General features: G+C 38.0%; 1 protein-coding gene across 1 annotated transcript in view; it reads left to right on the plus strand.

Annotated features, from left to right (window-relative positions):
- Positions 1-2,009, plus strand: part of DST (dystonin) — a 423,773-nt gene extending 421,764 nt beyond the window's left edge. The window contains 1 exon segment of the mRNA XM_078155307.1: positions 657-2,009. Coding sequence (XP_078011433.1) covers positions 657-919 — 263 coding nt within the window. The 3' untranslated portion in view covers positions 920-2,009.
- Positions 2,010-26,807: the final 24,798 nt, after the last annotated feature.

Below are 26,807 nucleotides of genomic sequence, written 5' to 3' on the forward strand. Positions count from 1 at the left end.
GGAGCAGCTAGTGAATTACCCTGCTTTTTTAAAGTGGTATCTAGATTAGATGCTGGTCATCTGAATCATACTTTTAAAATAGACTAGGATAGCTTTCTCATTGAATCTGTTAATGACCATGACAACAAAGAGTCATAATTAAGTTATCTTTTGTGTAGAACCAGGTTCTCATTAATTATGTCTGTTTACTGTCAAATACATTTATAAATAATAGAACTATGAAGAGGAGGGTGGGAAAAAAGGAAGCCCTGGACTTGAATGTATGTACTGGGCATACTGCTTTGAACTCCAAATATATTTCAAATTCTGTCACCCCAAGATAGCTGATGATGGCATTTGGTAGACCTACACTCTCATTGCTTTGAGTAAAGAGGGTCCCAAATATTTGAGTGAATTATTGTTGTTGTCAATTATTACCTCCTAGTAGAATGTAAAATCCATGAGGACAGGGCCTTTTTCTTTTTCATCTGTGTAATCTCAGTGTCTTGCACTTTAGTAAGTGCATAATATTTGTTAGATGGAATAGAATTAATCCAGTGGCTACTGGGCATCTGCTGTAGAAGGGACTACCTGTGTTTGAAATCAGATATGTCAGACCTCCCTGTAGGAAGCTGACAAAATATGACAAGACTAATGTTTCTTCTCTTTGCTCTCAGATACCAAGAGAACTCCTAGCAGACCTGGAAGCCGAGCTGGGAGCAAAGCTGGGAGCAGGTCAAGCAGTCGCCGAGGTAGCGATGCCTCTGACTTTGATATTTCAGAAATCCAGTCTGTGTGCTCAGATATGGAGACTGTGCCTCAGACCACCAGACCAACCCCCCGAGCAGGTTCTCGATCAACCCCAGCCAAGCCTTCCAGAATCCCCACACCCCAGAGGAAATCACCTGCCAGTAAACTGGACAAGTCCACAAAAAGATAGTGCGATTGGTTCTGCTACGGGCCTTCCTTGTGCATTTACTATTTAAGTTTGTAAGATGTAAAATATGATGTAGAGATTATTGTGAAATATTGCAAGAGGTGAGTTTTAAATTCTGCAGATGGCCTTATTTTGTGTATTTATCTTGCTCTTTTACCTGTATATTTTTTTTTTGTTGGCTATTTTGGGGATTATACCACATCACATGTGAAGAGAAAGAGTTTTTAACAAAGACTAACATTTGTACACAGCAATGTGTAGAACTTACACGTGAAACTCAATTCCTGTATGTACAGGTAAGTCTATGACCTGACTGAGAAGGGCCGCATCACTGCATCATTAACTAACAGCTAGGGATACCTCATGACATATCTTTTTTTTTCCTAACATAAACAGCCATCAAAAGCCAAAAGACACAAAATGATCTATTTTAAGATTATTAAAATGAACTGCAAAAGATGGGTGACAAAAAGAAAAAAACCAATCATGCATATACATGTACACATACCAAAAAACCAAAAACACAAAGAAATAAACACATTCACATTACTGTTATTAAAAACAGAATCTGTCAGAGAACTCACTTCTCTGGAAGTAACTTCAAGCACTTCCCAGTTCTATAAAACTCCAATACCTTGCAGCATTTCTGTGCCATTGCTTTAAATGAGGCCAGAGACTTTCTGGATATTAGAACTATTATCCTATAAGAATATCAATACAAAGTGCATTCATTTCAATGTGAGGTTTTCTTTTGCTTGACTGGATGGTAGCACTGTATCATTGAACTCATTTTGTATCAAAGCAACTTTGCTTGCAGAAAACTATGAAATAAAACATGTCCCTTAACTACAATGCTATGGAATTAATTTTTTTCCCCAGGGAAAAATCAGTACTACATTATTTTTATGGGTAATAATAATTTGGAGTGACCAAAAGAGACTTTAAAAAAATGGGTTGGTCTTAATTTCCCACCTTAAAAAATTACATTCTGATATCATGTCTATATTTAATATATATACGTTTTAATTTATTATGTATATTCACATAATATAGAAAATGTTAGTATGCATTTAATAAAACATATTCACTTGTACACATCATGGCATATCTGATTATTTGGAACTTATTTTGTGTTACATACTGGCGTTATTAGAGTGACAAATTTGGAGTTATACTGCATCTCCCATTCAGTATCGGTGTCACCTTGGACAAGTCACTATTTTCCCCTGAACTTCAGTTTTCATATCTTTATGTAAAATGAGGGCTTCAGATTCCATGAGATTGATAAAGTCCCTTTCTAGATCTTAGTCTGTGATCCTGTTACAAAATGGATGATATGTTTTTGTACTGGTACAATTGGTTAGATTTGAGACAGGTCCTAAACTGAAAATTATAGAAAAAATATCAATAGCACATATTCTTATACATCTAATATCAATAGCACATATTCTTACACATCTCCTCACTCTTATCCCATTCATTAAGGATATTGTTCAATTAGACTTTCCCTTGTTCCTTAATAGATATTAGTGGCTAATGATCAGAATGACAGTAAACAGAGCATTGGACGTAGAATCAATATAACCTCAGTTCACGTCCTACCACTCATTCTCACTTAATCTCTCTTAGCTTTAGTTGCCTTATCTATAAAAATAGGGCTAATGATACCTGCAGCACCTACCTCACGGGTCACTGGTGAGGATTAAAGGAGAGCATTTGCAAAATGCTTTGCAAACCCTAAAGTGATGTCATGTTAAGCAATTATTATTCTTTTAATGGAAATAATTTATTCACAAGACCCAGATCTAAGGTAAGAACCCTCTATTAATATGACAACTCTCAGCCATGAACTGGTTTTTTTTCCTAATGGGATAATGTTGATCATTATTTGCCAATGGAGTTTGTTGAAAGGACTAAGGAGTTGTCCCTTTGTGGGGTTAGCATATGCCTGCAAAGCTATCTCAAAAACAAATATAAATGAACTAACATAATAGTATTAGGGACATGGCTTACTCAATTTTCAGTGTTTCCTCTTTTAAAGAGAGATGTTTTATTTCACATAGTAAAGTTTGATTTTAATAAGAACAGTAATGATTTAAAATGTTCCGAGGCGGTCTTGAGGAACTGTTCCTCATCATAAAGGTTTATCTGATTATTTCTAATGAGAGTAAGGTTTAATTTTTTAAAACTGGGTTTGTTCCTCATACTGAGCCCTTTGTTTTAAGTTTCATTTGATACAACAGGAGTCCATTTTTCCATCATTTAATTCCTAGCACACAATGTCAGTTTCCAAAACATAAATGAATCAATCATCATTTATTAAATACTTACTATGTGCCAGATCCCATGATCAACACTGAGACAAAAGCAAAGTAGTTCCCATCCTCAAGAAGCTTATGTTCTAACAGGAAAGACAACATGCACATGCAGTTATCCCTTCCACACTGACTTTTCCCCACCACAGTTTTGCCATATCATGGGTCAGCACAAGAAATTATATGGGAATTTTTTGGGAGTTTTGTGGAAGCCACAGATGACATTGTGAAGGCCAGCAGACAACACAGAAAACGTTTAGAAACTCCAGAAATGCATAAAATCTATGTATAGTATTGTATAATATCAACATATTTTATCTTTTAATACCACAGTAATTCAAACTTCTTCTCTGGTATGAAGGGAAAGGAAAATTTTATGTGGATTTTTCAGATTGTGGGTATGCTGCACCTCTCACCCTTGCAATGTGGAAGGGATAACTGTATGTACAATAGAAAAGGTCACTTTTTTGTGGGGAGTCACTTACAGTTAGGGAGGTGTTGGGAAAGGCTTCTTATATATGTAAACAACATTGTAAATCTGAAAGCATTATATAAATGTTAGCTATTATTAGGTAGAAGGTGGCTCTTAAATCTTGAAGGGAATCAGGCCAACATCAGTGGATAGTGGAATGTAAATTCCATTAAGGCAAGTGAAGTGTTGAAGAGGCTGCATGACTCATATTTGAAAACAACCATCTACTTTTGAAAATGAAATTCTTTAATATTAGAATATACTTGTGGGGTATTAGTGTAGGCAATGAGGAAATAAAATTATCACTCTTTGTAGATAATATGATGGTATACTTTCAGAATCCTAGAGAATCAACTAAAAAACTAGTAGAAATACTTATCTACTTCACCAAAGTTATGATATATATAAAATAAACTATAAATCACAGCATTTCTATATATTACCAAGAAAGTCCAGCAGAAAGAGACAGAAAGAGAGATTCCATTTAAGATAACTGTGGACATTATAAGATAATGCCAAAAAAGAGGATGCCAGGGGTTATAGCAGTACCAGATCTCAAACTACACTATAAAACTATAATTGTCAAAACAATTCGGTATTGAGTAAGAAATAGAAAAGTTGATCAGTGGAACAGATTAGTCACCCAAAGCAAATAACCACAGTAACATAGTGTTTGATAAACTCAAAGATACCAGATATTGGGGCAAGAATTCACTATTTAACAAAAATTTTTGGGAAAGCTGGAAAGTAGTCTGGCAGAAAGTAGGTATAGACTAACATCTTATACCATATTCAAAGATAAGTCCAAAATGAGTATATGATTTAGATATAAAAAAGTGACACCATAAGCAAATTAGTGGAGCATGGAAGAAATTACCTGTCAGGTATATGGATAGGTGAAGAGTTAATTAATGATCAAACAAGATGGTGAAATTCATAGGAGGTAATAAAATGGATTACTGTGATTACATAAAATTAATTTTTAATTTTGCATAAACAAAACTAATGCAACTAGAAAAAACAAGGGGGGGAAATATTTGTGGCAAATTTCCATGATAAAAGTCTCTTTTCTAAAACATATAGGGACTGAGTCATATTTACAAGAATAAGAGCCATTCCTCATTGATAAATGATCAAAGGTATGAAAAGGCAGTTTTCAAAGGAAGAAATCCAAGCTATCAGCTATATGAAAAATGTTCTAGATCACTAATATAGAAATGCAAGTGAAATGAAAATAGATGCAAAGTGAGAACAATTTGTACAATAGATCAACACAATGGCCAATGCCAATTCCAAATGTGGTATGATGAAACATTCTATCCAACTCCATATAGAGTTATTGGACTCAGAGAACACACTGGAGAATATTCTTCCTTTCTTTCCACCCTCTTTCTCTCTCATTCTCTCCCTCACTCTCACAAATGCCAGAATTCAGAATTCATCTTGCATGACTTTAAATATTTGTAATGGATTTTTTTTCTTTCTCAATGGGTGGAGGAGGGGAGGGAAGAGGGAGAGAATTCAGAACTGCAAATTAAATTTAATCAAAAAATATATTAATACATAAAATAAAAAATGTGTAAAGCTTTTTGCAAAGTCTTAAGGTGCTACATAAATACAGATGTTACTATTAATATTATATATTATCTTCTGTCTATATAATTCATGGCACATATGCATTCTCTCTATAATTTACTGGCCTCCAGTTCACTCTCCTTTTTCAAGTCATTCAGTACCTGTCTCACAGTGTTCCCATATACCGCATTGCTTGTACTCGTATTTGGAGACTTCAGTATACACATTGAAATCCTTTTGTCCTACCAGCTCATCTCTGTTCCTATCAATAATCTACTCAGTGGTCCCAAATCCCATTATCATTCATAATTTTGGCACTGGTATGAATTTGACCTATGAAATTCCTCTCTGTCACATTCTGTCCTTTCACATTTCTATCTGCCTTATTCCTCCTAAACCTATTTATTTCTCCTCAGTACAACCTCTGGTTTCTCCATCCTTCTATATACTTCCAGGTCATAACCTTTGCTTTGACCTCACTGTCCTCCCTTCAAAATATTTTTTGGCAGATAGAGATATGCTGCTTTTATTTGTGTATTTACTCTAAATGAATAGACTGTAGTATGGAGGAAAAAGGAATCAGGACAAATAGCCTTGAGATCTCCCTTCTCCCCCTCCCCCTTCCTCCTTGTCTCTCTTCCTCTTTTTTTTTCTCCCTTCCTTCCCCGCTTCTTAACACAAAGAGGGGATTCACCTGTCTTGGCCTGAGTAACAAGCTCCCAAATGGAACTGCTTCAACAAACAAGTTGTTGCCAAATAATCTTGCTGCTTCTTTAGTAAGAAAAATCATCACTTGTTTCCTGAATAGAGCTTCTGACTATGCTGCTGTCAGCACAATTTCATTAATCTTGTTTATTGTCTGAAAGCATCATTAATAAGACAACTGTAATAATATGTGGAAAAGAAAGGTCATCACTTCATGTGCAAGTTTGGTATAATGAAAAAGAAGGCTGAACTTGAAATCAGACATTGTTCAAATTCTGACTGCCACTTACTGTCTATATGATCACTGCACTTCTTTGTGCCTCAGTTTTGTCACCTGTAGAATAATGAGATTGGACTACATGACCTCTAAGGTTCCTTCTAACTCTGTGATACTAAAAACATTCAGCTTTTCTGACTTTCTATTGGACCATTTGGAATGGAAGTCCATAGTCCCACTGGAACCAACTCAGTGATCTCTTATGATATTTTCCTTGATCATTGATTAATTTGTAACAAGTTGGTCCTAGCAGCAGCCTGGACCAGAAAGCAGGAGAATGTCAATCACTGAGCACTCAGATCCTTAATGCTATTTGCTGAGTTCTTTTTCTAGAGTCCCTTTCAATTATGAAGTGTTACATCCTCATCTCCACCTACTAAAGATTCTCATTCCTTCCAGATCCAGTGTTTCAATTACTCACCTCAAGGTCATGGTTAAAGTAACACTTTATACTTAATCAAAATGTGGTAAAATCACACAAAAAACCCCCCAAACATGAGCAACTTGTATAATAAAACGCGACATTCCAAACATTTTTTAGCTCTAACTTATTTCTACTTTCTTTAGTTTCTGAAGCAGATAGGTGGAGAAAGCAAGAAGTTAAACTGTTTGATATGTACCTCCTGCCTCCTGGTAATGGGGGTTCAGGATCCAGTGATAGCTATTATTCAAGATACTTGCCAAGACAGTAGAGGATTAGCTGTGCAGGGGATGATCATAGTTAGAAGTACTTGCTTGGTGGCACAGTAGGCAGAACACTGGGCTCTATTAGGAAGACCTTAGTTAAAATCAGGCCTTAAACATCTGTTAGCTGTGTAATCATCGGCAGATCATTTAATCTTTGTTGCCTCAGTTTCCTCAGTTGAAAAATGAGGATAATAATAATAATAATACTATACCTTCCAGGGTTATTGTGAGGCTCAAGTGAGATAATATTTATAATACATAGTACAGTACAGCCATATATAAATGTTAGCTATTGTTGTTGCTGGAAGGTCAGCATTGCAGCCTCATGGGACCTCTGACTCTATTAGGCAACATTCACAGGGGAAAAGAAAAGCAGCTTATCACCCCAGTGAGAAATATCCTTTGAGTCTCATAGTTCAAGAGAATTTCTGGGAGACAGGAGTCCAGCAAGATCCAGTTGCCATTTCTCTCGCACTCTACTTCTGTTTCTTAACTCATTGAAATTTGTGCCACTGCCAAAAATCACTTCTTACATTCCCACTGTGGGTAAGCAACCTTTTTAAGCCCACCCCAGATGCTATACATCTTGGGAGGAAAGAGAGTAATGGAGCAGTGTGCTGGGGAGGGTGTAGGAAGCCTTTACACTTTGATTGGTTCAGAAAACACATCAATAATCATTATTTAGAATAATGCTAGATTCCACTGTCGTAGAGTCACAAAAACATTTTTAAACCACTTTACATGTGTGCATAAGACCGTAGCTTACATTTGCTTTATTCTGAGGCCAGCTTTATAGGATCATAGATTAAGAGAAAGAACTTTAGAAGCCATCTAATCCATCCCCATAATTTTACAGATAAGGAAACTGAGGCCCAGAGATGTAGAGACTTGCCCAAGATCACATGGGTAGTAAATGGTAGAGGAGGACTTTGAGTTCAGGTCTGTTTATATCCAGTGTTCTTTATTCAGCATGTTACTTTATGTTAAATATTATCATTATCTTAAGAGAATGGAGGGATGACAAAGACTCATATAATTCCATATTTGTGTTTATTTAGCCAATGGCCTCCAAATAGGGTGGCAACTTTGTCAGAATTCTAGAAGAGATTTATGATTCAGTTAGGGTTTGTATTAGGTGACCTCTGGGGAGGTATCTTTTAATTTAAAGAAACTGCTGATAATTTATGATTATCTGTAATATTTTTAAACCAAAAATTATTGAGTTCATAAAGAGTTATATTTATAACTGGTATACTGCTTTAATGTTTGCAAAGTGCTTTTACATGTTATCTCATTTGAATTATCCAACAACCTTGTTCTAAGATTAAGGGATTAATTTCAGAGGTTGGAGAAATGATCAGGCATTCCGGCTCAATCCCAGTGATCTCTGTAATAGCAAATACTCTCTAGATGGATGGTTATATGAGAAACATTATCAAAGTACCATTGAAAACGAAAGCAGACCCCAACCCATAACTTACATGCCCAAGTAGGGTTTATTTAAGGTTATAGCAGACCTAGCAGAGACCCAAGAATGCTTAGAATGTTTGTCTTTGACATTATTCCCCATGCTGTGATGAGTCTACTTGCCTCCATGCACCAATTATGAATTCCTAAATTTGGGGAGGAAAGTTATTCTTGGTCATTTATAGGACAAAGTTTTATTTTTACATAGTTTATCAGTAAAGTCTCACTTTTGATCTGTCCTTGAAGGATTGCAGGACACTGATAGGTCAGAGTACAGGTGGCTAAGCTCATGGATAGTCTTTCCAAACTCAAGACTGGTATTTGGGCAAGCTTAGCTTTGGCAGACATTCAGCAGTCTTGAGAGGTGGCTGTTATTTCTGGGTGGGCAGTCTGCCCATTGAAGGTTCTTGTAGTTATCCTGAGAATGACCTTGAAGGAGCTACAGTTATTTTAGATTGGAGTGATGTTGGAGAGTCAAAGCCTACACAGCAAGGCTCTGTAAAAAAGTTACAAAAGTTTCAAGGGTCAAATATTTAACAGGCAAACCAAGAAGTTAAAAGTGATTATAATAAACTTCACAAAAAATGTTAACACTTAATATGCTTTATATGAATGTTTCTTCCACTGAGGAAAGAAATCTTCCAAAATAGGGGTTGTGCTAGTGTTTTCAATATATAGTAAGTAGTAAGTGGGTTGAATCTCAGGCAATGATTTGATTCATCGTTTAATGTTACTTCTACAGGCAGTAATTCGTCAGTGAATGAATTGTGAAAGTGAGTTACTACAGTCACATAAAGCACTATCAAAGACCAGAATTGAGACCTTGGAAATTTTGATATTCCATGATTTCCAGCCATAGAATATTACCAGGAAAATAATTCTAAAATATTTAAGTAGACAGGATCTCACTGATTTGGATTATTCCTCCACTGGTGCAGTTCACTGACCATACATACCTTCTTAGCCTGTGTTATTCTTGCCTTTTTGCTATTCCTTTTACAAGACTGCCCATCTCCTGGCTCTGTGTCTTCATTGGCTGTCCATGCCTGGAATGTTCTCCCTCCTAACCTCCTCCTGGTTTCCTTCAAGACTCAGCTCAAATGCCTACTTCTGCAAGATATCTTTCCTGAAGGTCCCTCAATGCTAATGACTTCTCTTTGAGATTACCCCCGCCACCCCTCTCCTTTAACCTGTGAGGTCTATTTGTTCCTTTCTTTATATTCCTAGTTCGTAGCATGATACCTGGCTCATATTAAGTGCTTGATAAATGCTTTTGGACAACTTGGGTTGCCCATATTTTTGCATGGATATTGCCACAAAGGATCTCCTTAACATGCTAGAGACCTTTCACTGCATCTTACATTTCCTGGATACCAGTAGGCTATCCATCAGCAATCTTTCACCCTTGCTCCATGATTAGCCCATTTCCTTTTCCAGTGTTACACTTCCTAATTGATGCCCCTCTCATCATTTATACATAGGTCTTATATAAATAGGTAATCACAAATGTGTGATGGCTTATTTGTGGCCGCGTTGAGTCTCTGTTGTGATCAAGCACAACTTTGATATTTTTGAGACTATACTATTCCAAAATTCATAGCCACATGGCATCATCTGGAGAACACTGGTGTCAAAAAAAAGGTTGTGTTTATAAATTAGAGCATATTAGGAATACTTCCTTAATTAAGGCTTATTAAAAACCATACAGCTTGCTTGCTGCATGAAGCTGGCTAAATCACTTAATCTCTGTATCTCAGTTTCTTCACCTGTAAAAAGAAGATGTTGGACTCGATGACCCCTATGGTAACTTCCACCTCCAAATCTATGATCTTGACCCTGAGTCTGACAAAATCATAGATATTTCTCTTTTCCCTTCCTTAATGTATGTGTACATCAATGTGATTTTACTTAAGTGATAAATGGCGTACTTGTGTTGAATTCTATTAAGTAAAATTACATTAAATGTGTAGAGAATTACCCTGTAATCTTTTCTAGAAGCTAAACTTTTTCAGTGCCACAGTTGTGAACATCATCCTCTGGGGAAAGTGGATGAATTTTGAGAGACACTTAGAAGTATGGAGGTAACATATCTTGGGGTCAGAAGAACAGGGTTTGAGTAGCAACTCTGATACCTAATGTACCATTGTGACCCAGGACAAGCCATTAAACTAAATGAAGCCAGATTCCTCATGGGTGAAGGGGGGGGTCCTTATTTGTCCTGCCAATCTTAGATAAATGTCATGAGGAAAATGTTTTGTAAATTTTAACAAACCATAAGAATGTGAGTACTTATTGCATTGGGGCCTTTAGAGATAGCTATTATTATATTATGGGTAAGATGACGAGTAAAGTCTCTTACGGCTCTAAATTTCAGAGTCTAAGTAGGAAAATCATGGGCAAGGATATTGCAACATGACTTTATTACAGTGGTCTGGGAGGGAAATATTCCCAAATCTTTTGTGAACAGCCAAGAGTCAACATTTCCATATCCTGCACATCAGCCAGATTCGCAAAACAGAACTTGATTCTTGCTTTTGTTTTTAAGATCTGAAGAAAGTGAAAGAATGTCTACACCCAGAACTATGGCCTTCTGGCTCCAAGGCCAGCCCTCTATCCACCATGTCATGCTGTATCTCATAATGTCTTTGAAATCATAATGGATCGTACCTATTCAACTGAATTCACAGAGCTTTAAGGACCTCATCTCATCCTGTGCATTATCTTCCCTCCATATCCTCTTTTAATGCTGGAGTAATTATACATCTGGCTATTTGTTTTAATGGAAATCTCTACTTATCATTCAAGCTATATTTCCCAGTCATTCTTAGAATGTTGGTTTCCAAAGTGGGAATTCTCTTAAGGATCACCAAGGACATTTCTAACAATAGGGGTTAACTTCAATATTTAGCCAGGGCTTTCCCCATTATTGGTCCCAAAAGCTAATGTTTCTTTAATAATCCATTAGCAAGCATAAAGGGTACCTTTATATCCTCCACCCAGAAGCACTTGCCTTACATGGGTGTTGATATGAAATATGGGTGGGTGAGTAGACCCTGCCTACTTGCCTTCCAGAGAGGGGCTGGAAGGCCTATACAGTGTACAATCTCTGAATAAGCACACTACTGGAACTCAGAACTGGAGTTTGCTACCAATCCAAGCCTTCTTCAATCAATTTCCACATATGGAAAACAAAGCAACCTAGGTTTCTGACTTCTCTCATCTCCCCAAAGGCTCATAGCCTCCTCATGCCTTGACCTAATTCTGTATAAGCTTTTTTTTAGTCCACGGTTAAAAATGAATAGCAAATTCTTGGATATTTTTATAAATTTAACCAAATTATCTCAGCCTCCACTTCTGTTAAGATTTTTATCTTTCCAACTTCCCATGCCCATACTCACATTATAAATTAATGTATATCTAACGAGCTGAATTGGAAATTTTAAAGAGTATGAAATTCAAAGTCCTGGCCATTCTGTCAAAGACCTAAACTTTCCACTTTGCCCATCCCAGTCTATGGCTGGGTACTTTTAGGGACATTTGAATGACTATTTAGAGAAGCACCTTTAAGCTTTCCTTTCAAAGTTTTATATAGGAAAGAGAGGAGTTATCTCAGGAACCTCTACTGTTGTTGCCAGTGCTTTCATAAGAAAGTCACCAGAGGACCAAGTAATTGTAACTCTAGAGTTGGAAGGGATACCTCAAAAGTCATCTCATCAAATCCCTTCTTTTTATAGATGAGGAAACTGAGGCTCAAGGAAGTTATATAACTTATTAAGGTCACGCAGGTAGAGTCAGAGGTAAGATCTGAAGCTCTGACTTTTGAGTCGGTGTTCTTTCCATTGTATTATACTGTCTACCCCTGGCTTTAAATGAAATAAGAGGACAAAAGAAGACTATAGATAAATAGGAGGAAAGTCCATAGGTTTTGGTTGAAAATACAAATAAAGGTGTTAAAGGAGCTTGGTCAGGGGCCATCTACTCTTCTCCCTGGGGACCACTTCTACACACTATGCCCACAGGAACCTCATGGCTTAGTGGATAAATCAATGGATTTAGATTCAGGAAGACTTCAATTCCAATACTGCTTAGATGTTTGTTAGCTATGTGATTCTCAGTGTGTTTCTTAGCCTATCTGTGCTTTAGTTTCCTCTTCTGTAAACTGTAAACTGGATTTGGAAGTCTCTAAGGCCCCTCCCACTCTAATTTTATGCTCCTATAATGCCTTCTCAGGACCCCACCATGTGCTATCTTTGCCTTCTCTTGCCTTACACATGACGTGCTTGCATCATGTGGACATGGACTCACTGTCCGTCCAAAGTTCAATCCTAGGGATGCTTGGGGAAGGGTGGATGAAGGATGTAGTTCCCCTCTTTAATAGTCAGAATAACACATCTCCCCCCCCCCCACTCCTCTGCACCTTGTAGCTAGCTCACGGTCCTCATGCCAAGTCTCTTTCCAGCATGTTTGCCATGGTTAATGTAAAACAGGTCCTAGTCTCTGTCTTAAAAGACTCGTTCAATATTATACTCATGGCCTTATGAAACTCCTATCCTCTACATTTCTGCTTTCCTTTGGTGGCCAGAGATCCAGGAAATTACTGGAGCAAGAACTCAAGCTCTTTCTGAATATGGGTTACATAAGTCTTTTTTGAGCACCCAATGTATATTCAGCACTGTGGTAGATGCCATGGGAAACACAAGAGAAGAGGAGTAGTAGTCCTTGTCCTTGAGAAGAGGAAGGAATGGACATTTTGTATAGGCCATTTCTCATTTCTTTCTGCCCTCCACAATTTGTCCTCCTGTGACCATTCTTTGGATAACATCCCTGTTTGTTAGCACCTCTAGGGAGCTAAGGAAGCAGAGGAAGTGAGAGTTTAAGGGGTCCCTTCTATACTTTGTTAGGAGTTTTTTTTTTTTGGTAAAGCTTTGTTGACTGTTGGCTAATGTGAGGAACCACACAGAGATCAGGAAGGTGTTCTGAAGTCCTCACTATCAAAATGTAGTAGGATTGGTAACTACTTTCCTCCTAAAAGAATACTACAGTGTTATAGCATGCTCTCAATGGGATGTAAATCTCTTTAAGGCAGGAACTTTTTTTTTTATTTTATCTTTCTGTCCCTCAGTGCTTAGCAAAGTGCCTTGCTCATATTAGGTACAGAAGCAAGAGGTAGATTAAAAGATTTCTGGATGCCCCCTCTGGTAGCAGTAGTAATAACAATAAATAATATTATATAGACATATATATTATCTACAACAGACAATATATAAATAAATAAGCAAGTAAATAAATCATGATAGATTCCCTATCTACTTAAAGTAAAGCAGTTTTGTCCTAAGATGACTGAATAATGGGATCATCAATCTGAAGCTGGAGCGGGCCCCAGAGGCTTCTAATCCAACCTCCCAAAAATACTAATACTAATAACAATAATGAAAGCTAACATTTATATAATACTGTGTGTCAGGCACTCTGCTTTACAATTATTAATAATAGTCATAATAATAACTAGCATTTATGCAACATCTGCTACGTGCTAGACGCTATGCTAAGTACTTTAAAATTATTATCTCACTTGATCCTCACAACTCTGGGAGGTAGATGCTATTATTATCCCCATCTTATAGATGATGAAACTGAGACAAACAGTTCAAGTGATTTGTCCAGGGTCACACAGCAAGTAAAGTGTCCGAGGCTGCATTTGAACTCGAGTCCTTCTGACTCCAGATTCAATGCTGTATCTACTGTGCCACCTAGCTGACCCTTAACGAGAGGGGAGAAGGAGAAACTTATTTTAGAGAAATGAAATCTTCAGCTACATCACTGAAGGGGGCAGGGAGAGCCATCAGAAAACCTGTTTCACAGTAGGTATTCTGAAAGCCTGTGGCACTTCGTAAATTGTCTTGAGAGACCTCCATGAAAACGGGAGTCCACATTGGATTCCCAGTGAGGTTTGACATACAAAGAAAGTTAAGTTATTTATTCTGAAAGTTCAGAATTTAGGTTCTCCCACACCAAGTGTGATCTGTTTACTAGAGATTGTTGTTATGACTGTAAATAGAGTCTATCTCTGGGTGATGGATTGGAGCAAGGAATGGAGAAAGGACAAGCAATGTCAGAGCACTGGAGCTTGCTGTATTTCTGTCGATGTATTTATAGGTTACATTATTGAGAAACACTTAAAAATGCCCTAGAGAAGAAGGGATCAGAGCCAGGGGTGCTTTTATGAAATTATAAATAATTTTTTTAAAAAACCCATCACATAGGAATTCTTAAAAACCTTTAACCAGTGGGATCAGCAGAAATTTTGCTAGGTCTTTGCTTTAAGATTTTTCCCAACAAGTGCATCTGGCTCATTGAAACCCATGCTTCCTCCAAAACCAGAGTGACACATGCTTCTCTGCATGGAGTCAGGAGAATAGATTAAATGGCCAATACAAGAATGTACCAGGCTGTTTCTTTGATTTCAAGATAATAGTAAAGGTTTAATTCGATTTTTCTAGGAAACTCTAACAGCATGTGCCAATGCTAGAGACACATATGCAGCTGGAAAAGGATCAAAGAACTAAGAAGCTTTTTTATTGAAGGGGATGAAACTAGTGGCAGAACAACCCAACTGAATACCTGGAAAGAAAGTTGGTGAGGGAGCTTAACACAAGACACTATACAAATCGTTTGGCCAGGAGAAACTGATCCACTTGAGTATACAGAGAGATGAGCTTCTCCCCACAACTTTCACCCTCCTATACCCAAGAAGGGCAGTGGAAACTTGCTTTGTCTTCCTATGGAGAATATGGATATGCCCACTGATACCTCATGTGTCACTGAGAATTATTGAGACTTAGCAGTTAGGGATTATTTTGTTTTCTGAGCAATTGTGGATCAGTCACTCCATTGTGCTGGACTTCTTAAAGGATCCCAACAAATCTGCAGAAGTCCTTTTTTAGCAATCCTAAAAGAGCTTAGCACAGACTAAAGAATTATAGCAGATCTAAGACCTGAGTGTTCCTGGAAAGGAGATAGGGAGGGTGTAGAAAGTTTGTACATCTCCACAGACTTCACACAGGGAACCACAAATGGCAGGAAGAGGAAAATGGTCGAGGACCTCAAACATTTGGACCCCAGAGGAAACTGAATTGAGCTTTAAAGGACAGATAGGAATTCAACAGGAAAAGAGGGAAGGCATTCCAGTTCTCTCCGGGGATTTTGACTCTTATCAAAAGGGAAATGAACTTTGGAGTGCTAAAGGGCCAATCCTCAGATTTTCCAGTGAGTCCCACCTCCACGCCAGGAATTTAGATATTATAAAAATCCATTATGCATTACATATAGTCTTCCATTCTTATAGGTGTTTCCTAGAGATTTGGACTCTTCTTGTAAGGAAAATGAATTTAGGGCTTTTAATGACCAACTTCTCACATTCCACAGTAGGTAGAGCCAAAGTGCCAGATGTGTAAAAATCCTAGGACCTGTTTTGGGGCAGAAAATAATCCAGTTTGGTTTGGGGTGGATGGAAGAGTAATATAGGATGAGACCAGAAAGATAGGGTGCCAAAGATTGTGGAGGGCTTTGAATGACAGTTATATTTAGTATCTAATGAGAGAGCTATCACTGTGAGATCCTGAGCAAATTGCTTAACTTCTCTGAACCTCAGTTTTCCTGTTCATAAATTGGGGATAATAATAGCACCTAGCTCACAAGGTTGTTATAAGGGAACAAGTGCGAAAATATGAAAACACTTTGAAAACCTGAAAAGAAACTATGCAAATTTTGGCTATGTTTATTATTGTTCAAGAAAAAGGCAGTGTGTTAGGGTGGCCAGTTGATTTAAAGAACAGATTGAGGGAAAGAGGGTTAAGCTTGGAAACCTAAGGTGGCTAATGTAATAATCCAGGTCCATGGTAATACAGGTCCATAGGTCCAGGCTGTGACAATGGGGATAGCAAAGAAGGGGCAAATACCAGAGATGTTATAGAGGTAGAATTTATAAGATTGGATAACAGATTGGATAAGAGAGATTATAGAGTAAGATAAGCATAACTGTAAGGGGATACTAGGTAAATCGTGGCATCACAGAAACAGTGGAGTTAGAAGGAAGAGTAGGTTTAAAGAGAAAAATACTGAACTCTGTTTTAGATATGTTGAGTTTGAAGTGTTGGGTGAGGGGGGCATCTAAGTGGAGATGTCCTATAAGCATTTGGAAATGATGTTCTAGGAAAACAGGAATTTTTTTCATTGTATTTGTATTCCCAGTGCCTGGCATGATTTCATGTATCTCCTGACCGCAGGATTGCAAATCCTTCTCATTCCATACCAAATGCCCCCAATTTCCAGGTTCTTAATTGCTTAGGCATAGCTCACAGCTTATAAATTACATAAAACCCAAGGCAGTCTGAGAGCAGGCTAAAAGTCAAGGCAAATTTATTCAGTGACTAAGTGAAAGGTAGAAATGGAGTTCCAAGAAAGCTAAATAGATTTGGAAGCATATCCCAATCAAGAGAATCAATATAGTAATCTCTATGGAAATGGTTTGACAGTCATGGCTGAAGCATCTATTTACAGCAAAGGGTGTGTAGCCTCATTCCCTTTCTTCTCTATATTCTTAGAGCATAGCAACTTTGTCTTGAGGCAGCTGAATAATCAGAATCATACATTTGGAATATGAACAGGCTTGAGAAGCTTCTAATCTAATCCCCCTCCCCCAGTTTTGCAGATGAGAAAACTGAGGCCCAAGGAGTAGCTAAGGGACTTACTCAAGTTCACAGAGATAGTAAATGTCAGAAGTGAGATTCGAACTCAGGATCTCTCACTCTAAACTAGTGTTCTTTCCATTGTATCAACTCTGACAACCTGTTCGATCAGAATTTTCAATATTTTATTCCTTCCTTTTGTCAACTTTCTTCCCTACCCATCTATCCAGAGGAGGCTAACATGAATTTTAGTTTTGCAGAGGTTGTTTGCATGATAGGTTTCATCCATGAACTGAGCAACGCTGAAGCCTGCCATGGATTGTTTAAAGCATTAGGATTTGGGAATGCAAGCCTTAAATTAAATCTTAAAAAAATACATAAAATTTCTCTACCCTTACTGAAAGAGCATGCTTAGCTCAGCTTTAAAAATTCCAGGATCAAAACAAATTGATAACCACCGCCAGATGTTAATCCATTGCACCCCCTCTATTTTGCCATCAAACAGCATAAACTTAAAAATTGGGTGACTAACAAGGGGATTATGTTTCAAATCTTCCATTGACCATGCCCTGACTCCAGCTCAGAGCCAGCAGTTGGAGTCATCCAGCTACTTCTGGGTGCTTTTTCTGTTAGACTACTTTACAATCACTCTATGAAAAGGAAGAAAAAAAGTTATAAACACCTTGAATTATACCTAGAAGTGAATGTGAGGTACTTCAGAACTTGGAGCTGTGGTATCACTTCCAAGATCTGGCTCCATCTATATAAATAGTTGAAGTCTGTAGGCAAACTTGATGGGATACCCACAAAGGAACACAAAACAGCAGCCGGTGTATAACCACCTTAGCGTATGACTTAGAAACTTCATCCTCCAACAATCTGAGGTGGGGGTAGCCTTCTTATCACTCATTTTTTAAAATCCCTTAAATAATTCTTAAATTTAGTTTCGTAAAAGAAAGAATTACTTTCATACACACAGTTTTAAATAAATAAATGAAAACCAGTGGGCCCTATTTGCGATTTTTCTCCTTTCTCTTTTCTTTTTACAATTGTTCTCTAATTGCTCCACTTTCCTTACATTGCCATGACTCTGGTTTCCTGAAGAATAACACACCCCATTCCAAAAAAGAATTTTCACAAGTCAACCCCATTGATTCACTCACAGTCATCCAAAAAGATTCAAACTGAAGAAGAGTAACTATGAGATAAAAGGAAAGTGATGGAGTCAAAACATATGGGTTCAAATCCTGCCTCTGCGGCTTACTACATGTGTGACTTGAGCAAGTCATTTTACTTATCAGGGTTTCAGTTTCCTTATCTATAAAATTAGAGGGTTTCACTTAATGGCCTGTGAGGTCCCTTATAACCCTGGGTCTAGGATTCTATACGTTTTACCAGCTTCCTTCTAGGGAGTAATATATCAGACTTGTATTTTTCCTGTCCAAACCAGTCATTCAGTCAGTAAGTCAATACACACTTATAAAGTGGCTACTCCCTGCTAGGACTCTGAGAAGTACTTGGGATATAAAAAAAGACAACAGTCCCTGCTCTCAAGAACTTATAGTCTACTGGGGAAACAACATGTAACAAAAAAAAAACCGTACAAATAAGATCTGTACAAGGAAAAAAAAATAGATATAATTAACAGAGAGAAGGCATTGGCTTTAAGGAGGCAGATGGTGAGGAAAGACTTCTCATAGCCTTTAAGATTGCAGGATCAGAGCAAATGATAACTATACCCTGATGTTAATCCATTGTATCCCTATTGGCAGAATCCTAGTAAAGCTGCTGCCAGCCCCAACATTCTAATTTCCTTATGGGCCCCAGTGAACAGCAGGCATGTCCTGATTTAACCACACAATCTAACTTTAACCACACCACCGGATCCCAGACTCAATATAGCCACTGCCCCTAGCTAACCACTGCCCCCAGATCCAATTCACATATTTAAACAGGTGAGTCCTTGTACTCAACCACAATCACATTATCCATTTTAGCCTAAGACAGGACCACAATACCTAACTATTCATCTTAATCAGACAGGACCACAATAGCTAGCTAATCAGAAAGCAGCACAACTACACATATGAAACCCCAACACTATCATGCTATCAACAGCATAAAGCTAAAATTTTAGCTGTGACTTGAAGTAAGGCAGAGGAATTAGAAAGCAGAGATGAGGAGAGAGTTCCACTCATGGTGGCCAGCCAGTGATAATAGATGTAGTTAAGAGATGGAGTAACTAGTTTGAGGAACACCATGGAGGCTAGTGTCACTAGATTTCAAATTATTTTGAGGTAAGATATAAGAAAACTAGAAAATTCAGAAGGGAGTGAGAGGAAAGGAAGTAGAAGCATTAATTATAGATGCCTTAGGAAGGGCCAGGCTAACAAATGCTTTGAACACCAAAAAAGAGTTAATAGAGAGTCAATGGAGTTGATTGAAAAGGGACAATGACATGATTAGACTTGCATTTAGGATTATCAACTTGTAAGTTAAGTGGAGAATAGACTGGAGTGGATAGAAACTTGAGGCAGGGAGATCAACCAGCAAGCTATTGCAATAGACAAAGCATGAAATGAGAAGAGCCATACCGAGGTGACAGTGTCAGAGAGAAAGAGATATATAAGTGAAATGTTGCAAAGATAGAAATGGCATAATTTGGCAACTGTTTGGATATGATGATGTGAGAGAGTGATGTGTTGATGCTGGCATTTCTTTGCAAACTTGAGTCATTGGAAAGATGGCAGTGTCCTGCATGGTAATAGAGAAGTAAGGAAGAAGGAAGAGTTAGGAAGCAAAGATAATGACTTCAGTTTTTGATAGGTTGAGTTTAAGATGTTTACATGACATACAGTTTGAAATACAGTTTTTAATCCAAAGTTGGAGATACAAAACTAGAGGTCAGGAGAGAAGTTAAGTCTAGAGGTCACCAAGTAAAAACAGTATAAAGGGAGAAAAGAAGAGGTCCCAGAGCTTTGGGGAATACCCAAGCTAACAGGAATGACCTGGATGAAGATCCAGAAAAAGAAACTGAGAAGAAATGGTCAGATACATAAAGGGAGAAACAGGAGAGATCAGTGTCATGAAGACAAGGAGAAAATCAAGAAAGGGGTGATCAATAGTGTCAAAAGGAGGATAAGGATTGAAAAAACAAAGCTCTTTGCCTTTAGATTTGGCAATAAGAGATAATCAGTAACTTTGGAGAGAGAGGTTTCATATGAGTGGTGAGGTTGGAAGCTAGACTGCAAAAATTCGGAAGGGAACAAGAGGAAAGGAAGTGGAGGCATTGATTGTAGATGGCCTTACTTAGGAGTTTAGACAAAAAAAGGGAGAAGAGATCTAAAATTATAGCCAGCAGGGATGGATGGATCAATTGAAGGTTTTTTGAGGATGAGGAGGACATGGGCACGTTTGTTAGACAGTAGGGAAGTAATCAATAGACAGAGAAAGTATGAAATAAGTGAATGAGCAAGGATGATAGAGGGAACTTGGAAAAGAAATGCAATCACTTGTGGATGTAGAAAGGTTTGCCTTGTCAAGAAAGGCCACCTCTTTGTGAGAGATAAGAGTGAAGGAGGAGATAGTGGGGGAAAGGAATCTGAGTGATTTGAGAGGAAGAGGAGAGGAAAAGAGAGAGCTCATGGTAAATGACCTAATTTTTTTTTCATTAAGCTATAAAGAAAGTTTCTCAGCTGAAAAAGTACAGAGAGTGAAAGAGAACCATGGGGGATATGAGAAGGGATGAAAAGATATGAAAAAGCTGCTCTGGTGAGTGGGATAATGAGTCACTTAGGGAGATTTTAAAGGACTCTTTTTATAAATTCTTTTTTCTGTCTCAACAAAAACTACTCCCAAATTGTTTCTCTTCTTCTAGGTCAGCATATTGAATTGGAGGTTAGTTATCAGGCTCAGCCATGACTTTTTTTTCTTATCTGTTTATTTGTTTTTAACATTGCCTTCATTTTCTAATATATCCCTCTTTCTTCCCCAACCCAGAAAACTATTCTTTGAAAATGGCAGTTTAGCAATAGTAACCAATATGTTAAGTCCAACAGTATGTGATGTATTGTCAGTCATGCTAATTTATATTTTACCACTGGACCAAGATGGCTCTAGAGGGGAAAGTGAGTCTGGCTACTTTGCATAGCCCTCCTTTACTTAAATCAATTCACTTGCAAGTCATGTCATCACCTTCCTGATGTCATGGCTCTCTTCTAGGATAAAGGACAAACATTGCAAGAACTGGCTAGTTCCAGTTGAGCAATGCAGCTTCTCCCTTCCTTCCTTTTTCTTTCTTCCCTTCCCTTCCCCCTTTCCTTTCTCTTCCTCACCACTGTTCACATAGGATATCATACCCTTACCTGCCTGTGCTCTGCCGAAAGAAATGTAAATTTTAATCTATGAAACCTCACAAGATATCTTGGGTTTTAGGGCTAGATTTCTTTATTGAAGACCATGCCTTAAACCCAATTCACTCTGGCTCTCATTCATTGGCCAACAATAGGTCCTAGCCTAAACCCCACTTAGTGGTCATTGTTTGGGCCCAGATTGGCTCAGAGTGAATATAAATAGCAATTATTTCTGTTTTGGCCAGAAACCTGAAGGTTTTCCCCTCCCAGATTGATTTTTTTTGACTAGGTAAAAGAGGCCATTCTTTGTCTCATTTCTTGTCTAGCCTTAATCACTGAATGGGTGCTTCCTATTTTTCACAGCCCTCCCTCACTTAAATCCAATTCACTTGAAAGTCATGGCACCACCTTCCAGATGTCATAGTCCTCTTCAAGAAAGAAGGACAAAGTGGGGCAGCTAGGTGGTGCAGTGGATAGAGCACTGGCCCTGGATTCAGGAGGACCTGAGTTCAAATCCGGCCTCAGACACATATCACTTACTAGCTGTGTGACCCTGGGGCAAGTCACTTAACCCCATTGCCTAGCCAAAAAAAAAAAAAAGAAAGAAAGAAGGACAAACAACAAAGGTGTGTTACTCCTTCATACCCTAGTGTCCTCCCCCTCACTCCCCATCTCCCACAGCTTTGGGAAGAGAAGAGGGAGATGCATTCCTCTATTTCTTCTTGTGTGCCAAGTTTGGTTGTTCCCATCATTGTTATTTCCATTTATATTATATTCCATCCATATTATATTATATTGGTCATTGTGTTTATTTGCTTTCCTTATTCTTGTTGCTTTATTTTGCATCAGTTCTCATGTTTTCCTACCCTTCCCTGTCTTCTTGATATTCAGTATTTATTATGGTGTAGGAACATTGAATGGAATGGAAAAAATAGTTAAGTGCTTCCTATTTGTCAAACACGGTGTTAAATGCTGGAGATAGAAATAGAAAATTGAGATGATGCCTGCTCTGGAAGAGCTTACATTCTAATTAGGGGAGATACTATATAAAGGAGGGCTTATGTTAATATACAGGGAAGCAAAAAGGCCAGTTTGGCTAGGTAAAGAAACAGGGCAAGATCCTGAGGACCTTAGGGAATAGTGGCAGGGCAGATGGTCCCCAAATAAAAGGATAGTGGGTCCAGGGGTCAGAGAGGAGTAAGGCTTGGACTTGCCTCCAGTAGAGATAGGAATGTGGTTACCTGATAGTGGGCATCCTGCACCTGGTGGGAACTGGACAATGGAACAATGAGGCTTGGTTGGGTGAAGAAAATCAGGGGAATCACCCTGATTTTTAAGCTCTTCCCCGGTCTGTGGACACACTCTGTTTCCAGTTCTTTGCTACTGCATAAAGTTCTGCTACAAATATTTTAGAAATCATTGGACCTTCTATCTTTGACTTCCTTGAGGTATATCAGCCATGATTTCCCAATTAATACACTATTAATTATGTTGCTTCTACATATGCACAATCCCAATTTGATATTTCATATTCCAAGGGCTGTCAGACTTCAATTATTTGCTTTAATGAAAGGGAGCAAAAGTATAGCTAGTCTGAAAATTATTGATATGTGAGATTGTAAGGTGTTTATTGGCTTTGCTTTTCAATATGGCTACTCTTGTGGAAATACACTGTACTTGGAGACAAGAGTACTTGGGTTCAAATCTCAAGTCTGACATCTATTAATCATATGGGTGTGAGCAAATCACTTAGATTCTCTGAGCCTCAATTTCTCCATCTGCAAATTGCAAATGATGACACTTGATTTCTACTTCATTGAGGCCTTAAGAAGAAAGTACTTTGTAAGCATACAGTGTTATATATTATTTTTATTGACCAAAAAAATGAAGACATATTGTGAAGAGTTGTCTCAGGAGAAACTGAAAAGCTCTCCAGTTTCCTCAATTTTTCTCCCACTCCCCATTATATTTAGGGATAGATGTGTCTGTTATACTAATGCAAAGTGAGCCTTTCAGTCTGCTTTAAGAAGTAAAGGAATTAGTTAAGAGTTTTGGTTTCAAAAGTTCAGGTATGAAAGGTAAATAGAAGGAAGTACAGATGTCAATAAAGCAATTACTTAAATGGATTAAATACTGTCAATAAATGTAAAAGCAAATTTGTATCAGCTTTTGGAAGGATCTAAGCCTAAAGACTGCTGCTGATTCTCTTTGAAATACAAGCATCCTATTTGGGGTGAGCAACAAAAGCCTGACTTGGGCCAATTTCTGCAAATGGTATCTTCTTTGAATGAAGAAAATCGTGTACCTCTAAGGCTTGTCCCTGGATCCAAAGAGACCCTATTCCTTAGAGACTATATTATGAAGTCAATTAATCTTTCAACTATTATCAAAAGAAAAAATGTTGGCTCTACTCAGTTAATACTTAACAAATACCATGAGAAAAAAAATCTGACTAGAGTATGAAGTCTCATTTCATCAGTTGACATTATACTTTGTGGATGGATGTCCATGTGGATCCTGTCTGAACAATGGCTGTTGCCATAGTGAAGCTTACTCTTGGCTGGAAGCCTGGGCAGCCATCAGAACAGCACTAAGACTCCAAGATGAAAGCATGGAGCTCTTCAAGGAGCACTGAATTCAATCCATTCATCTGGAGTTCAGCCCTGTTCACTCAGGACTTGAGCCTGGCAATTTGGCAACATCCATAAGGCCTTCTGAAGTTCTCTTGGTGACACCTATTTAGGCATATACAAACTTATTTTATCATGTTTCAAGGAAATATTTTTAAAAATTATATGCAGGAAACCATTAAGTACAAAATAACTTCAAAGGATTCCTACAGAGATTAAATTAACTGAGACTCAAGACCACTCCTGCTTCCTTCTTGGTGGGAGAGTTGGCAGATTGCCAGACAGTTAATTGGCAAACAATTTTTTTAAAGTTCTGTTGTTGTTGGAGACTGGAGGTTCAAGAACTCTTTTATAAATGTTGTTCTCTTTTTAGTAGAGAATATAAGATTACCCAGTAGAAAGAGTGGAGTTGTCTTGTTTTCCCTTCCATTTTTGCTCAGTCTGGGCGGGGTGGGGAAGCATTTGAGTCCCCATTATGCACTCCAAAGGTGGGACGGGGGGAAGAGTGAGGGTTCAGCGTCATGCCTCTTAAAGTCTACTGAGTGAGCTCAGTGGTCAATCCTCTGATAGAGCCTCTGGTCACAGGGACATACAGGGACCTTCTGGTTATCCACATACTTAAGGAAGAGGCCAATAGACTAATGCCCACATGTTCTCCTTGGGATGGTTCTAGCCTAGAAGACCACAGGTCTACCCTGATTATTCTCCTTATACATGTAAAGCACTTTGCAAACCTTAAAGCATTAAATACACATGCGCGCACACACACACACACACACATATATGCTGGCTATTGTTTTTCTTAGAATTCAGATCAATATTCTAGCCTGTTGACTTTTTTTGCTTTATTTTTACATTATCATCTAAAATGTTAGGTTATCCTTTCCAGTTACATTTCCCTGTAAATGTTGCAAGCATGTCATCAGTGACTTCATCCACATTACTGATAAAAATGTTGAAGACATAATGAAAAAGAGATGCCTGGGCACACTCTTAGACACCCTAGAGGTCTTTCTCCAAATTCATTTGAATGGACTGTGATTTGAAGTGTTAGCATTTCTCTAATTAATAATTTTGAAGTACAGAAATTCATTGAATCCAGAGTCTGGGTTCCAGTCACAGACCTATTTGCGTTTGAGATCATGAAGAAATTATCTAACCCCTTAAGCCCCAATTAATTAATCTTTATATCTGTAAACTGAGGGCACTGGACTAGAAAATCGTTAAGGTCCTTTTCTACTCGAGCCTTTAATGTTTCCATAATTCTAAGCTCACAGAGATTTTAAAGGCCACAACCCACTGAAGCTGTGAATGATCTCATGGGAAAAGCAGCATTTAGACTGACTTTTGGTTGACTCTATATTATGTCTACCTTCCTTACCATGGAAGCTATGGAACATTTTCTGAGTTGAGTATTTTTAACTCAACCTTTTCTCTGATAGACCTGGGGAATCAGATTTGTGCCTCTTTAGAAAAGTTTAAGTGGCCCTTCAAAAGACCACAGAGTATCAAGACAAAGTAAAATCACATGCTGACAGCCTTAGTACCCAAATTCTAATAATAAGGCATTCATTCTTTTATAAAAATATTTCCTATCAATTCAAAAAGGTCATAGCACAACTTTTTGCAGAGCTGTATAAGGCCACAAGCATTTATTAAGCATTTGCCAGATGCCAGGCACTGTGCCAAGCACTAGGGCTACAAATACAATACAGTCCCTGCCCTCATAGAGATTCTAATAGAGGAAAATACCACACAAAATACCTAAAAAGGGAAAGGTGTGCAAGGGAATACTGAAGAGGGTTGGGTGTTGAAGTCTAGAAAGTCAGAAACAGTGCTGGGAGGGAATGAAGTTTGCCTGGCCTAGAATCCTCCCTAAAATGGAGACCTGGGGAGGAATTCACCAGTAGGAATAGGGAGGGGGAGGGGTGGTACTTCAGAGGAATGCTCCAGGGTAAGAAGGTCCTAGGCCTTGAGAGAAGCTGTAGAATAAGACAGCAGCTGAGACTTGACTGTCAGAAGCAGAGCTAGAAGGGGAATGTTGTATCAAAAATACAGGAGAATTTAACTATCACATAATCGAACCTTTTTTTTCTTTTTAAACAGCTATGGAGAATGAGTTTCTAAACTTGCTCAGTGTCAATCAATTAATCAATGATTACCTACTTGTTAATTAAACTAGTAATTAAGTACCTGTTATGAGCCAGGCCCTGTATTAGGCACTGGGGATACAAAGATGAATATGAAATAGTCCCTGCCTCAAGGAGCTTGTTTTCTGTAAGGGAAGACAGCGTGAACATACATAAGAAGGCCGCTAAGTAGTACAGTGGGCTTCAAGTCAGGAAAACCTGAGTTCAAATCTTGCCTCAGATACTTATGAGCTGTATGACCCTGGGCAAGTCACTTTACCTCTCTTGTCCTCAGTTTCCTCATCTATAAAAGGAAGATTACCAAAACACCTACATACTACTGTGAAGATTAAATGCTAAAACAAATACATATGTGTATGTATGTGTTTATACATATATACACATATAAAATATGTGTGTGTGTGCACATGCGCGCACAAGCGGTATCCTTGTTTTCGGTGGAGTCTACTGGAGGACATAACATGCAGATAGCTATATACAAATAAGATATTAATAATAGCTAGCATTTATATAACTCTTACTATGTGCCAGGCACTATGCTAAGAACTTTACAATTATTATCTCATTTTATTCT

Source organism: Phascolarctos cinereus, unplaced genomic scaffold (genome assembly GCF_003287225.1).
Source record: "Phascolarctos cinereus isolate Bilbo 61053 unplaced genomic scaffold, phaCin_HiC Scaffold_5;HRSCAF=322, whole genome shotgun sequence".
In the NCBI taxonomy this organism is placed as follows: Eukaryota; Metazoa; Chordata; class Mammalia; order Diprotodontia; family Phascolarctidae; genus Phascolarctos; species Phascolarctos cinereus.